Source organism: Pistacia vera, unplaced genomic scaffold, assembly GCF_008641045.1.
Source record: "Pistacia vera cultivar Batoury unplaced genomic scaffold, PisVer_v2 Contig525, whole genome shotgun sequence".
NCBI classification, from domain to species: Eukaryota; Viridiplantae; Streptophyta; class Magnoliopsida; order Sapindales; family Anacardiaceae; genus Pistacia; species Pistacia vera.
This window is the reverse complement of record NW_022196363.1, coordinates 895458-910976: the sequence shown is the minus strand read 5'-3', so window position 1 is coordinate 910976 and position 15519 is coordinate 895458. Positions and strand designations below refer to the sequence as shown.

Genomic DNA, 15519 nt, shown 5'->3' with positions numbered 1-15519 from the left:
TGTGACTAAACCCTAAAACCAATGAAGCGCACTGAGTCTTTCCTGCGAAAGCTTCAGTCTTGCTTCTCAGTTAACATAATTGGGATCCTGTGGAAAAGGAGAAGCAGGAAATGTAATCAATCTTTCAGTTAAAAAAACTAGCAACAGAGAAATCAGAAGCAGTGATACAAACATAAAAATATCCTTTTGAAAAACTTACTGCATCCACCAAATTGCATTTTGGGATTTGTGAGTAGACATGGGTTCCTAGATACTAGTAAGGGATAAATACAATTTTAACTTTCAGGTTTTGAGAAAATAACTTCAGCAGGTTCTCAGAAATCTTAATCTATTGTCAATGTTTAATAAAAGTATGTATTGCATTTAAGTAATTCTTTTTTGAAATTTGTTATTATTTAAGCGTGGTTTAGCACATGTTCGACGAAATGTCTCGAAGAAATTGAAATGCACCCACTGATTTGGAAAACTAGTTTGTGTGGCAGCTTGCCAGTGAAGTGGATCACAATGAGTGTAGTATGGCCAAGGCTTTTAACACCTAATAACCTGTCTCAGATCATTAGGAAGCAGAAAAATCCACCAACAGCTCTCAGAATTTTCAATGAAGCCCTAGAGAGATACCCCAGTCATCAACACAATGGTCCAGTTTATGCTACAATGATTGGCATTCTTGCAAGTTCAAATCGAATCATGGAAATGAAAGAAGTTATTAATCAGATGAAAGGAGATTCTTGTGAGTGTAAGGATAATGTTTTTGCCACTGCTATACAGACTTATGCAAGAGCTGGATTGTTGAATGAGGCTGTTTCGCTTTTTAAGAACCTTTCACAATTCAATTGTGTGAATTGGACTCTGTCTTTTAATACCCTTTTGAGGGTAATGGTGAAAGAGTCTAAGCTTGAAGACGTTCATCAAATATTCTTGGAGAGTTGTTACGGATGGGAAGTGAAGTCTCGAGTTCAGTCTCTGAATTTGCTAATGGATGTATTATGTCAACGTAAACGATCTGATCTTGCATTGCAAATTTTTCAGGAGATGGATTATCAGGGTTGTTATCCTGATAGGGAAAGTTATCGTATCTTAATGAAGGGTTTGTGTGATGATGAGAGACTTCATGAGGCACAGCACTTGTTGTATTCTATGTTTTGGAGAATCTCTCAGAAGGGTAGTGGTGAGGATATTGTGGTATATAGGATTCTTTTATTTGCTTTATGTGATAAAGGGAAAGTTCAAGAGGCAGTGGAGATTCTTGAAAAGATTTTAAGGAAGGGGCTTAAAGCTCCTAAGAGTTGTCGCCATCGTATTGATCTTAGTCCATGTAATACTGGTGAAGATATAGGAAGTACTAAATGTTTGATTAGTGAAGCTTTGATCAGAGGCAGCATTCCCAGTTTGGCTAGTTACAATGCAATGGCTATTGATCTATATAATGAAGGTAGGATTGATGAGGGTAATAAACTGCTTGACGAAATGCGAAGTAAAGGCTTTTGGCCATCACTGGTGATTTATCAGGCAAAATTGGCTGCTCTGTGTAAAGAAGGTATGGTTGATGAAGCGGTGAAGGTGGTTGAAGAGGAAATGGTGAAAGGAACTTTAGTGCCCACTGTTAAAGTGTATAATATCTTGTTGAAAGGCCTATGTGATGCAGGAAATTCAAAAGTTGCAGTTGGATATTTGAACAAGATGGCTAAACAGGTTGGCTGTGTTGCTAATGAGGAAACATGTGGCATTTTAGTGGATGGGCTGTGTAGAGATGGTAGTTTTATTGAAGCGAGTAAGATTTTGGAGAAGATGCTGATTAAATCTTATTGGCCTTCTGTTCACACTTACAATGTGCTTATAAGAGGTCTTTGCTCAATAGGCAGGCAATATGAAGCAATGCTATGGTTGGAGGAGATGATCAGCCAGGGGAAGCTGCCAGAGCCTTCTGTTTGGAGCTGCTTGGTGGCATCTGTATGCTGCAATATGGCTGACATGAATATTTGCTATAATCCCTCTGAGCAGCTGAGTGTTGGTGATGCAAATGCTGCTTCAGCTGAAACACCTTTTGTAGGATCATCAAGTTCAAATCCTCAAGATTGAGCAAACGCTTTTCATTTTTGAGGTCGATGGAAAATATATTGGGCAAGAATCAGATTAACAAAAAACAGATTTCATGATCTGGATTGTGCAGTGGCCAGAGGATAAATTTTGTACGCTATCTGTGAAAGATTCAAGTCACACTTATTCAGAAACTTTGAGGATCATCCCTATCAGTGTGGTTAGATAAGCGCAGCACTCCTTAATTAGTGGCAATGAAGGATATCATAAAAGGTGGGAGAAGCATCAGAGCCATGACTGGAGGGCAAATCAGCTGTAGAAGCCAGAAAAACAGATTTGGGATTGCTATTGAATTGGAATTGTACAATTCCAGGATGATAAAACAATATTCTTCAGTCATAATCTAAAAGAAGCAGAAAGGTTGGATTCTTTGGTTTCTTGTTGACCAAACGATAAAATTCTTGTACTGTATGGCCTCCATATGTTTACACCAGAACAGAATCATGGCTACCTCTTAACTTGCGGGAAAAGGATACTGTGAAGAAAAAAGGAGAGTTCTGGTGGGTTAGGCTTAGGTAGACTAATTATGGGTGTCTTTCTTCTCCTGTGTGTGTTGAAGAAGATGGTAGAACGCTATATGTTAGGGTTGGTGTTATCTTGGAAGTCTGGTTTTGGAAGCAGCACAAGGGTTTCATGCCGATGTATTCTATACTCTCTTCTTCACTAGATTTTGTCTTATAGACTTGATTGATAAATGAATTCATATGTTTTCTACTGTTAGGATTAATTGCAAGAGTCCTCTATTTGTATCTTAATTTACTAGCCTTCATGTTATATACTCTGTCATGATCCAAGTGATAAATGAATTCATAAATGAGTTTATTTTTTTGTTATACTAGCTGGAAGTAAGAAAAAGAAAGAATCGAAAGAGAAACAGAATCAAAGAACAAAAATGAAGAAATATTGTACATTTTCATCAATGGATGCTATAGTTTTATGAAAAATCTATACTTGATTTTCACAGTTACGATACAATGTTTTTTCAGGCAACTCCTGATTCTTCACCACATAATTCATTTTTGGCCTGTCAACTCCTGATTCTTCAACACATTTTCATTGCCAGATCCACAAACTTTTCAAAACCTATGAGTGCTGCATCCAACCCAATGGTTGGATCAAAAAATTCGTAACGGTTGTATAGATCTTTTTCCTTATCCATTGCTACCTTAATCTCTCTTGCAATATGATTTTCTCATTGTATCAGTCCTCTTCCAGTTAATAATTCCAACATTAACACGCCGAAGCTATAAACATCACTCTTTTCGGTCAATTTTACTTAGGATCCAAATTGAGAGCTACTTTTGTTTTGTCATTAAATGATTCATAAAAATGGATACTAACATGTGCAATATTTTCCTCACGCAAATAGCCCAAATTAAATACTGTGTCACACGATATAGCACTCGAACATACTGTACTCTTTCCTTAAATTTTTTTTTTTTTCAGTTTGCTATGTGTAGTAATATTCTTTCTAGAGCATGTCAATATGGAGGTACTCACCATTGTCCCCTTAACTTCAGTAGTGACATAACTCTTTTCAGTGTCATCCATAAGTTTAGAGATACCAAAAGTCTGCAACTTTTGCTTTGAAGCGCTCATCCAGAAGTACGTTAGCTGATTTGACATCCCTATGTATAATGGAAGGGTGCATGAGCTCGTGAAGATAGGATAGGCCTTTAGCTGCATCAAGGGATATTTTGAGTCTTGTTATCCAGTCCATATTGATTCCAGACTTCCCTGCGTATATAGGCAGTAAATTTTTCAGACAGTTTGTGATTAAACAAAGTAACACTATAATATCAAGGAGCACCATCTACAATAATAATCAGAGGGTATTAGAGAAGATGGAGGCTCTGAACTCTGAAGACAAGGTCATTGAGAGAATTCGAGTTAGATACAACCACGACTGGTCATATTCAAGAAGTATCTCTAGTCTTCTCCATGGTTCTAAATGTGGCCTTCGCACAGTGTTGAACCATCTCGCTTTTATAACAGGTGCACTGTCGTATTGCTTAATTTCATGTGTATTGTATTTCAAGGAAAGGAACATGGTCTAATAATTGGCGATAAACTAATGTGAACTGTTATATGCACTGGAAATTACTACTTTATATATATAAAGTAAGCTATTGAAGAATGATAAAATAGAGTTCTACCTGACAGACTATCCTTCAAAGAACCATTTGAAATATACTCATATATCAGTATTTGTTCATCTTGTTCCAAGCGAAATCCCACTAGGCGGACAACATTTTTATGATGGACTCTTGATAGAAGCTCAATCTCAGTTTTGAATTCTAGTGCACCTTGTAAACATCCTTGCTTAGCTCGTTTTATGGCAATCAGTTGTCCAGTGGGAAGAGTTCCCCCTATAAACCTGCAAAGATTGATGTTGACAGAATCAAAATTTTACAATGTATTGATGCCAATTTTAACTTCTGATATTTCAAACAACCAAACAAAAAATAATTGTTTAGTAATAAGACAGAATGGAACCTTTCCATAACCCCCGGATCCTATGCCGTTGTCTTCAGAAAAATTGTTTGTGTAGTTGCAAAGCTCCTGAAAAGAGAAGCATGTGGCTCCTTTCAGTTCAGCAATGCCACCATGGCTTTTGTTCATGTCCTGGAGTTCTACATTTGTACAACATAATCAACAAAGTACAACCAGGAAAATCGGAAGTGTGGTGTAAATGTTTTTAAGTACCAACACATTTCGTTTGATTCACTCTTTCCACTCCTCTTCCAACGATATGCAAGAGACCCAGCAAGGACTAACAGTATCAAAAAGGCACAACCACCAGCTGTTGTTCCAATGATAATGCCATTGCTTCTTAACTTGTTTGATCCGGTATTGTTTGGTCCTTTTCCTCTTTTGTTTGGTCCTTTATTCTCTGTTCCTGTAGGTTCTCCTAAAAGATGTCACACACACAGATGCATCAAATATCAAATAAAGCAGAATTGTAATGATCATGTTAGTTCTATTTGAATACCAGAAGCACCTGCAAAGTTCTGATACCGATCAGCAATAAAGACGTAAGGCCCAAAAAAGGATGGAGATTTGTAAGTCTGGTTGCTAAGTACAGATCCAGTCGTAGAAATTCCTGTTCGATTGAAACAGTCTTGGCCGGATGGAAATAATAGTAGGCTTATAGTCACGTAGTCTGATGAATCCTTTTGTGGGCTACTCAAGAAAACCGAGTCCACAGGAAGTTGATTAGACTGAAAAAGTTGTCATATTATCTTCCAAGAATTTATAGTAACTGAAGATTTCCAAGTTTGAAAAGGAAGGAGCTTCGAAGTTTAGACTTCCCCTATATGGGTATGCACATTGGCAGGTGGGGCTGGAAATCTTATCTGAACCACAAGAAACAGGAGTACAGTTCTTTGGTGGTGTTGAACAATTGGAACTCAGTTGGAAAACTGTACAATCTTTTCCTTCTCCCCGAGTCCTGCAAATTGGATTACCTGCAAGCCTGTAAAATTATCGAGCACTTTGTTGTCTTAGCCACAACTTGTAGAACATCTTCATTAGGTAACCACTTGAGACATTTAAAATAACAGATGGAACAAACCAATCTCAGATAGATTGAAATACAGATGCAGATATGTTAAACTGTATTTTGACAAACTATAGGAGAAAATATTTTAGAAGTCTAAAGAAATTAAGCCTTACCCTAAGCCAATGCTGCATGCATCTGTTCTAACTGTGTAGATAGAAATTAAATTGTTCTGAAATTGATGAACTGCAGCTGGTTGCTGTGCCTGATGCCAAAATTCAAGCTGCCATTAAGCTGGTTGTTTTCAAAACCCTGTAACCATATTGTGTCAATAAAATCAAGATATATTGCCATCATATGGAGATGTCTTAGGGAACTCTTTTAACATTAGGAGCTGAGGAAATCAAATGAAATTTTCTGTACTGATGAATGTGTTTTGTTGATACTCACACCAGTAATGTTAGTTCCAGAACCCAATCTCACAACTCCAAACGTGACAGCTCTAAAATGAGTCCCACCTACTTGTTATGGGTTCTGCCTATCTATTTGTGAGCTGACCAATTGCAAGTTGTCACGTCGAGAGTTATGAGAGAAGGTTATGAAATTGGATTATGAACCTAACATTACTCTACTCACACAGTCTGTAGTTGAGAAAGGTTGAACAAGTCAGAAGGAACTTGACCTTGAAGCTAAGTCTGCTACATCATTCTGTCAGATGAAATAGTTGATTATTCTCCTTTGAGTCTAACTAAATGAAAGATATGATAGAAAGACATTTTCTGAATACTCAAAATGATATGTATAGGAAGTTGGAAAGTCTTCTAGAGTAGTTTTTGAGCAAGACAGTCGTATCGTGTTTGGTAAAAATTGAATTAAAAGACTTTACATCAACAAAATATTTCAGGTAATTCAATGCGTTGTTGATTCGAGGTCTATATGTGTTGCATCATCTGTGGAGAATGACAAAGAAAGGAAAACAACAGAAACACAAAAAATGTTGTTAAGGCCTGCAAAGTTGAAAACCACAATGGAATACCTGGTGCATTGAAGCTATTGTTACTCATGTCCCTGCAGTTCATAATATCATGTAAATAAGTTTTAGAAATGCTTTACTGACCCTCGTATCAGTGATGACTGAAGATATTGAGTTAAGTGAACATTTTCTACTCACAAGTAAGTTAGGTTCATGCCAGTAAGGTTGTTGGACAACAACCTGGAAAAAAGGGTTATCAAACACTCATTGTTATATAAAAGAACATGATGACAATCCTAAGGCAAGCTTATCGTCCATGGATTATTTTCAGCTTACAGCTCAGTAACATCTGAAAGATTGTTGAGATTTCAAGGAACATGCCCACTCAATGAGTTCCTATCAAGGCGTCTGTATTCAAAGTCAGAAACTTATCAGAACAAAAGAAATCTATATAATCTCATTGTCTGCTATCTTTATTAGTAATTCACACAAACATGGAATCTAGACACTCACAGGACCTCCAAAGTTTGCACAAGCCCAAGGCTGGAAGGAACTTGCCAGTGAGTGAAAATTGAAATGGAATAGACTATTAGATGTGCATTTTTGTACCTTAGAGATGGAGTTATATATTTCATGATCTAGTACATTAAAAACCTTATGAAACTTACAGATGTATCAGAGTCATGTTTGGACTGAAAAGTTGATCTGGGATTGAGCCTGAGAGTTGATTTTTTCCTAGATGACTCCAGATGAAGGTCAGAATTTCAAAATATTATTGAATATAGAAATCATTGCTAAACAAATTAAAAAAGAGAACTAAAATGCCCAAAGATAGAACTTCAATCTGGAGTAGCAATGAGAAGGTACAGTTAATTCACCTCATTGGCACAATCATAGAACTTCAATCTTCAGATAAAAAAAGCTTACTATGGAAACTTATAGGGCCCAGAATACACCCCTATCCAATATTTTTTCATACATTTTTAGCAGGATTGGTCGAGATGCAAAAGGATTGCATTTTATTGGCAATTTCAGTAGTATAAAAAAAGCATTAAAGAGTCAAAATTCTTACAGGAAGACCAACTGCTGTAGAGATCCAATAGATGCAGGAATTTGTCCAGAAAAACTGCGACGAACCAGAATTCTGAAAGGCAAAATAAACAGAACGTGATTTTTATAAGGATTGTGACAGAATTCTGTTGTTATCTGATGCTTTGAGAAGAATATATTTCCTTACAAGGTGGTTAGTTTCTTCAAATTCCCAATGGATGTTGGAAGAGGTCCTGTCAGCCCTGTAAGTGAAGAGTTCATAATCAAACAAGTGAAAATGGAAGGCATATTGTTCTACATAAAATTCATTCTACTGAAACAATGCGAAGAAACAATTATCTCGCTCTAACGAGGTCGGATGTGACATAAATACCATATTTTTTCTAACTTCCTACCATTGTCAATTGTCATTTGCACTTTACTAAAGACATTCATAAGAAGAAACTCTAAATTTGCCCGCTACAAATTGGCTTATTATGTATGTTTGACTTTAATCGTTTCAGATGCTATGTAAAAGCCATATTGTATAATAAAATTCATGTGCAGATAGAAGACATACAGAGTTTGAAGGTCGGATAAATCTCTGATGTCTGCAGACAGAGTGCCCTCCACTCCCATGCCTGATAATGTTCTGATATAGACAGTGTTTAGCTTCAAAATGCAGAGTAATCAACCTCGTTTTAGCTTTAACATGTAAAAACTCAAAAGACCAATAAATTAAATGGAGATTGGACGCGGATTAGTGCACTTAATTTCTTGCCAATTGCCTCCACAAGGATCTGAACCCTCCCCATTTCTGATCATTAAAACTATGCTTCAAATTTGAAGAAACTTCAGAATATTCTTTCCTTGTATCATACAAATAAAAGTTACCTGTTAAAAACGTAAATATTATAGGTCCTACACGTTTTCTAGAAGAAAAAGATGTAAATTAAAATAAGCTTCATGGGTCAATTTCAGCATTTAATATATACCTTTGTTCTTTTTCATTTATTTCTTTTCTATTCTTATTTGTTCAAGAGTCCATCGGGGTAGAACAATCCAAAGTTGAATCTCAATCAACTTGAAACTCAAGAAAAGCTGAAATGGGTAGAACACTTTGTGGATCATAATCGTTCAAAGCAGTTAAAGCTGAATAACTTGAAAAAAAGTTGACCCTTTATGATTATAATTACAAAGACCCCATCATCATCAAGCTTTAAGACCTCTACAAAGTTAATTAGTTTGGATAAATACGTCATCATCATATAAGAAAGTTTTCAGTAGAAAGAACCAGTTTAGAAGACAGAACAAGAGTTTGATGCCTTTTATAAAACCCAAATCCAATTCACCATCCGGGCTGACGAAGAGTACTGGTTTCTCCCGAACAGGTATGAACTTCACAATCAAACCAATTGGCAATGTGAAAGCTGCCAATACAAAACAAGTTACCCATTGGCTCCAATTCAATCCCTCTCCAGAAGCAACCTTCTTGATTAACAACTCCACCATCAAAAACTGAAGAATTATAGTTATCCCCACAATTCCAAGAAAGAAACAGTTCTTGTGAATGCCTCTAAAAACATTCATTCTCTCCAACTGCCTTGCATTGAACGCATTCAATAGCTGACAAAGACAAAAGGTGTTGAAAATCATTGTACCTTTTACTTGAGGACTCATTTTAAAGATGGACTTGCCTGCAAATTGTAGGATTAATAAGATTAGGATCTGGTATAGAGCTTGAGATAGAAGATTCTTCCACACAACGTTTGTTATAAGGGGTTCAGTACAACCCCTAGGTGGCGTCTTCATCAGCTCATCAGTTGGCCTTTCAGTAGCCAGCGCCAAAGCCATTAGTGCGCCCATGATGAGGTTCGCCCATACAAGTTGACTTACTGTTAGAGGAACCGCATCACGGCCAACTAGAACTGCTACAAAGTCGATGACTAGAGCTGCAACATTAAGGGTGAGTTGAAACTGAATGAATTTTTGGATATTGTTATAAACACATCGTCCCCACCTTAGAACAGTAACCACGGTTGCAAAGTTATTATCCAATATGATGATATCTGAGCTTTTCATAGCATCCTCGGACCCGCAGTTGCCCATCAAAAATCCTATATGAGCTTCTTTTTGGGCATTGGCATCATTGGTGCCATTTCCAGTCACTGCAACCACATGATTTTTATCTTTCAAACACTTTATCATCAGAAGTTTGTCAGCTGGAGTAGCCCTTGCCAATACCCGGATCTTATCGACCTTTTGCATTCTCTCTTCATCTGTATAGTCACGAAATTGTATGCCTTCTACCACCTCATCACTTTCCGCTTCGGCTCTCAACTGTAGTACTCCACAATCGGTGGCTATCGCTTTTGCTAAGAAAACATTATCCTCAGTGATCATTTTGATGCCCACTTCGGCGGATCGGCAACTTTCCACGGCTGCTCTTATCCCTGGTCGACATGGATACTTGAGGACAACAATTCCCAGCAAGGTTAAGTCATCTTCTTTCGTAAGGGTAGCTCCATCCTGAATTTGCTTGTGCGCAAAAGCAATGCATCTAAGGCGACCAGCTGCCATGCTATCTATTATACTTTTCATTTTTCCCTTTTCATTTTCATCCATGGCGTTTATGGTCCCATCCTTCCTATAATAATGTGAACACATAGCTAGGATCATCTCAGCATCTCCTTTACAGTGTACATGAACAGTATTATCAGCTTTTTTCCTAACTGAAACCGCACTTTCTTTTTCCTCAGCGATGAAGGTTCCAACGGCGGTGAATTTTTGCTTCACTTCTTCCAAGTTCATACTCAATTCTTCAGCAGCCCACTGAAGAATTGCTTCTTCGGTTGGACTACCAGTTGTTTTCAAAACAGCTTGTTGGTGGAGTAGTTCACGAAGAGTCGAGGGAATCTTATTATTGTAGTCTTCTTCGATTGATTCTTGATCAAACCAAAATTCAGTCACTTTCATCTGCTTTGATGTCAATATGCCCCGTCCATCGGTACAAATAACTGTGGCTGAGCCCATTGTCTCGTAAGCCGAGAGTTTCCTTACGATTGCATTATCACCCATCATTTGTTTGCTGGTATGAGCAAGTGTGAGATTTACCACCAATGGTAAACCTTTTGGACTTCCAGCTAACCAAATGGCGACTGAAGCTTTAGCAAGGCACGCAGTTGACCTCAAAACATCATCGAAATCAGTTTTGCTACCATTGGACTCCTTCTTTCCATTCACATCTTTTGATTTCCGAGTGAAAAAATGAACCAAAAGATATAAAAAAACCAAGAAAGCCGCTGCGAGACCTACTCTTCCAATGCAGGAGCTTCGTTTGTCAACCCGAGCTTGTAATGGAGTTCCTTCGTTGGATTCAGCGCCTATAATAAAATTGCTAAGCGCAAAAACCGTTACTGTCAAAAGGAGAGCTATAAAAATACTTCCACCTTCATACCATCCTTCTTCCAACCCGTGTTTTTTGATCCCAAAACCAAGAGACGCTGCAGACCATACGAGAAGGCAAACTACGGTGGCGTCTTTGAAAGCCTCCATAATGAAACGTAAAAACCCTTTCGGCGGTAGCTGAGACTGAGACCTCCGGCTAATATCTTGGTTGTTGCCGCTGGCCAAGGCATATTCCAAGCCATTTGGCAGCACCATGTCGCACAAAAGGGATGAGTCGGGTGGTGTCCTGAGGAAGTACGTACACCTAACAGTTGCAGAGACAGAAGTAGTATAGCTAGCTGACAGTAGGGGATTTGGGTTGAGAATGAGATGTTACTGGTTGGAGAGATGCATGGGAAGTGTGGTATAAATAACAAAAAAAAACTGAAGAGAGAGAAAGAAAGACTTGGTCAAAGAGGAAGACAACCTAATTAAGAAAGAGTCGGACCAGTCGGCAATATTATTATTATTATTATTTTTTTTTTTTTTAAGAGAAAGAATAAAAGATACAGCCCTAGCAGAGGGTACAAACCCATGCATCCATATTCCACACTGTACACAAACACCATGCCCACCTTTTCTCCTCCTTTTCTTTTTTTTTTTTTTTCTAGTAACAGGGTGTCTGATTTAGTTTGTGAAAACTTCAACTAATTTTTTAAATTCATTCAACATCTTATAACTTTTACATAACGAGCTAGAAAGATTATTGGATCATTCTTTAACTTGTTTGTTCTTGACTTCTTCTTCAACCATGAAGTCTCACTGCTTTTTTTTTACTTATTATAATGCTTGCATAATTCTTTGAATTTGACATTTATAATAAAAATAATATTTTGTTTACAATTAAGTCATTCAAACAAACAAAAATCACTATTTTATCATTTATTTTTTATCTGTTAATATAACTCAGTCATAAACATAATATTATTCTTTATTTACATACAATTAAGAAGATGAAGAACTATGAAGACTTGTCGTCTTCAACTTTGATACGGTAACTTATTTTAATATATACTTTCTTTAAGATTAGGTAAAGTATATATTTTGGATATAATTAATTTTTTATCTTAATTTTTTTTACTTGTTAAAGGGAATTTACAATCAAAAGACGGATGCCTTGCTTTAATACAAAATTGAATACTTTAATCCCCATTTCTCATATTAATGAAGTAGATATGTCAATTCAACTTGCTGCCAAAGTCAAAAGGAATCAGTTACTTGTCTTTCTCCTCGGTTCTGTTGGATATTCGCATTTCACACAAGCGAAAGCTGCGAAACTACAATGTAACAGTACCGTTGGTGATTTTTAAGTTAAAGAGGGTGTTATAATTATAATGCTCTTGACAAATAAATTAATAACTTACTTTTTAACCATCAAGTTCTTTGAATTATTAAATTAACCAGTTTAGTTTAAAATTTATTTTAAGACCACCCTCAATGATTGTGCACCCTCTCAATTTTTGCCCGATCTGGGCTATTTCTGAAGGCGTTGAACCCCCTGACACCTCCATCATCTTCCCCATAGTCTATACTCCAAAAACCCCATGTTTCTCAACTCATTGACCCCTTCAATCATCAGCATCGTTAGGGTTAGGGTTTTGCTATTCTTCGCCGATTCCGACGGTCAAAATCCAATTGGACACCACCACTGCAATCAAGTTTCCAACTCTATAAATCCCCTCTGTCCCTAGCAACTGTTAGTCGTCATTCGTCAACCGAGACGTTAGTGTTCATCGCGTTTTTTGGTGAAGTAGTGGACGAAAAACAGTGAGCTATCATGGCCGAGAAGGTTGGGGGTTTTGTAAGGGGAGCGACAAGGAGTCAAATCGTGGTGGTAGTTGGGGTTATCGCAGCTCAAAACTATCAAAAATCGACAAAAAACAATCGCATGTTGTGTTTGCCGTGATCAATAATCGGTAAGTGATAAGGAGGGATGAAGGGTAAGGTTTTGTAGAAGGAAAGATAAAGGTTCAAATGGTGATAACAAATGTGATTTTGGGTGGTAGAATCATCGAAAAAGGACAAAAATGTAGGAGGTGATGTTTGCTAACATGCATTGCCTCCTACAAAATGATCACTATATCCTCTAACTATTATATTAAATAATTTTCTATTACTTTAACGGTAACCATAATGGATAAAAATTTAGGATTTCGTCAACATCACGTGTGAATATGTTGTTTGCTTCATATTTTCGACCAATATTGTGTGCTAATAGTGGCCCCACCTTGTCCTTAAGCGGCTCCTAGGTCTATGGTCAACCAACACTATTCATTTTGATTTTGAATTTGACATCACGTGTTTTTTTTTTTTTTTTTTTACTTATTATAATGCTTGCATAATTCTTTGAATTTGACATTTATAATAAAAATAATATTTTATTTACAAGTAAATCATTCAAACAAATAAAAATTATTATCCTATTATCTATTTTTTATCTGTTTGTATAACTTAATTATAAACATAATATTATTCTTCATTTACATACAATTAAGAAAGTGAAAAACTATGAAGACTTGTCCTCTTCAACTTTGATATGGTAACTTATTTTAATATATACTTTCTTCAAGATTAAGAAAATTATATATTATATAATTAATTTTTTATCTTAATTTTTTTACTTGTAAAAAGGAATTTACAATCAAAAGACGGATGCCTTGCTTTAATACAAAATTGGATACTTTAATCCCCATTTCTCATATTAATGAAGTAGATATATCAATTCACTTGCTGCCAAAGTCATAGGAATCAGTTACTTTCTCCTCGGTTCTGTTGGATATTCACATTTCACACAAGCAAAAGCTGCAGAACCACAATGTGGTCGGCATATATTTTCGAGAAATGACATATTCTCACGAGGTTTGCCTTAAGTCTCCATATTTATTCTAAATTCTCATCTTTAAAATATCTGTTAACAGTTTTGTTGATAATTTTTTAGGTTACAAAAAGTGTTATAATTATAATACTCTTAACAAATAAATTAATAAATTATTTTTTAACTATCAAATTTTTTGAATTATAAAATTAACCAGTTTACTTTAAAATTAATTTTAATAACACCCTCAACGACTGTGCACCCTCTCCGTTTTTGCCTGATCTGGGTTGTTTTTGATGGCGTTGAACCCCTGTCACCTCCATCATCTTCCCCATAGTCTATACTCCAAAAACCCCATGTTTCTCGACTCATTGACCCCTCCAATCGTTGCATCGTTAGGGTTAGGGTTTCACTATTCTTCGTTGATTACATGGCCAAAATCCAATTGGACACCACCACTACAACCAGCATCTCCAAAGTTTTAATTTTTTAAAAATCATTAAAATAAATCCGCTCGTTCGAATCACTCCATTCTTATTGAGTTTCGTTCCTTGCATTTTTCCCCACCACCATGCGAAAAATCAGATCAAAATGACAACCTCTGAAAAGATCGTCCCTCGGTGTGCCGAACGCCCCTGTAATGCGCGAAAGCAAGGTTGTCACTGCACACCGAAAGCGTGCACCCAAACTCTGCACACCACAATTCAAATGGGGATTTCAAGAGCACAAAGCAATAAACCCCGACCCAAAATGCGTAGTATTTAATTTTTTAGGATTTTCCAAAGTTTTAATCTTCGAAAAATCATTAGAAAAAATCAGCTTGTTCGAATTGCTCCGTTCTTACTGTGTTTTGTTCCTTGCATTTTTCTCCATCACCATGCAAAAAATTAGATCAAAACGACAACCTCCGAAAAGATAGCCCCTGAATATGTCGAACGCCCTTACTGTGCACGAAAGCAAAGTTGTCGTTGCACACCGAAAGTGTACACCCCACTCTGCATACCACAATTCAAATGGGGATTTTAGGCGCGCAACGCAACAGACCCCGATCCAAAATGGGTAGTATTTGATTTTTTACGATTTTCCAAAGTTTTAATTTTCGAGAAATCATTAAAAAAAATCCGCTAGTCCGAATCGCTCCGTTCTTATTGCGTTTCATTCCTTGCATTTTTCTCCACCACCATGCAAAAAATCAGATCAAAACGACAACATCTGAAAAAATCGTCCCTCGGTGTGCCAAACGCCACTATCGTGCACGAAAGCAAGGTTGTCGCTACACACCGAAAGCGTGCATCCAAACTCTGCACACCAAAATTCAAATGGGGATTTTAGGAGCACAATGCAACAGACTCTGACCCAAAATGCGTAGTATTTGATTTTTTACGATTTTCTAAAGTTTTAATCTTCGAAAAATCATTAAAAAAAATCCGCTCCTCCAAATTGCTCCTTTCTTATTGTGTTTTGTTCCATTCATGTTTTTCCACCATCATGAAAAAAAAATCAGATCAAAACGACAAGCTCCAAAAAGATCGTCCCTCGGTGTGCCGAACGCCCCTGCCATGCGTGAAAGCAAGGTTGTCGCTACACACCGAAAGCATGCATCCAAACTATGCACACAAAATTCAAATGGGGATTTTGAGTGCAACGCAACAGACCTTG

The 15519-nt window shown here is 36.9% G+C and overlaps 2 protein-coding genes and 1 pseudogene across 2 annotated transcripts; 1 reads left to right on the top strand and 2 right to left on the bottom strand.

The window, feature by feature from the left end:
* Positions 1-504: 504 nt before the first annotated feature.
* On the top strand, positions 505-2079 carry LOC116106975 (pentatricopeptide repeat-containing protein At1g05600-like). The gene has a single exon (XM_031393286.1). The coding sequence runs from the start codon at positions 505-507 to the stop codon at positions 2077-2079; it is 1575 nt and encodes a 524-aa protein (XP_031249146.1).
* A 71-nt stretch (positions 2080-2150) lies between these two features.
* Positions 2151-7452, bottom strand: LOC116106974 (annotated as a pseudogene).
* Positions 7453-8808: 1356 nt separating this feature from the next.
* On the bottom strand, positions 8809-11216 carry LOC116107010 (calcium-transporting ATPase 12, plasma membrane-type-like). The gene has a single exon (XM_031393325.1). The coding sequence runs from the start codon at positions 11151-11153 to the stop codon at positions 8835-8837; it is 2319 nt and encodes a 772-aa protein (XP_031249185.1). The 5' UTR covers positions 11154-11216; the 3' UTR covers positions 8809-8834.
* Between the last annotated feature and the right edge of the window lie 4303 nt (positions 11217-15519).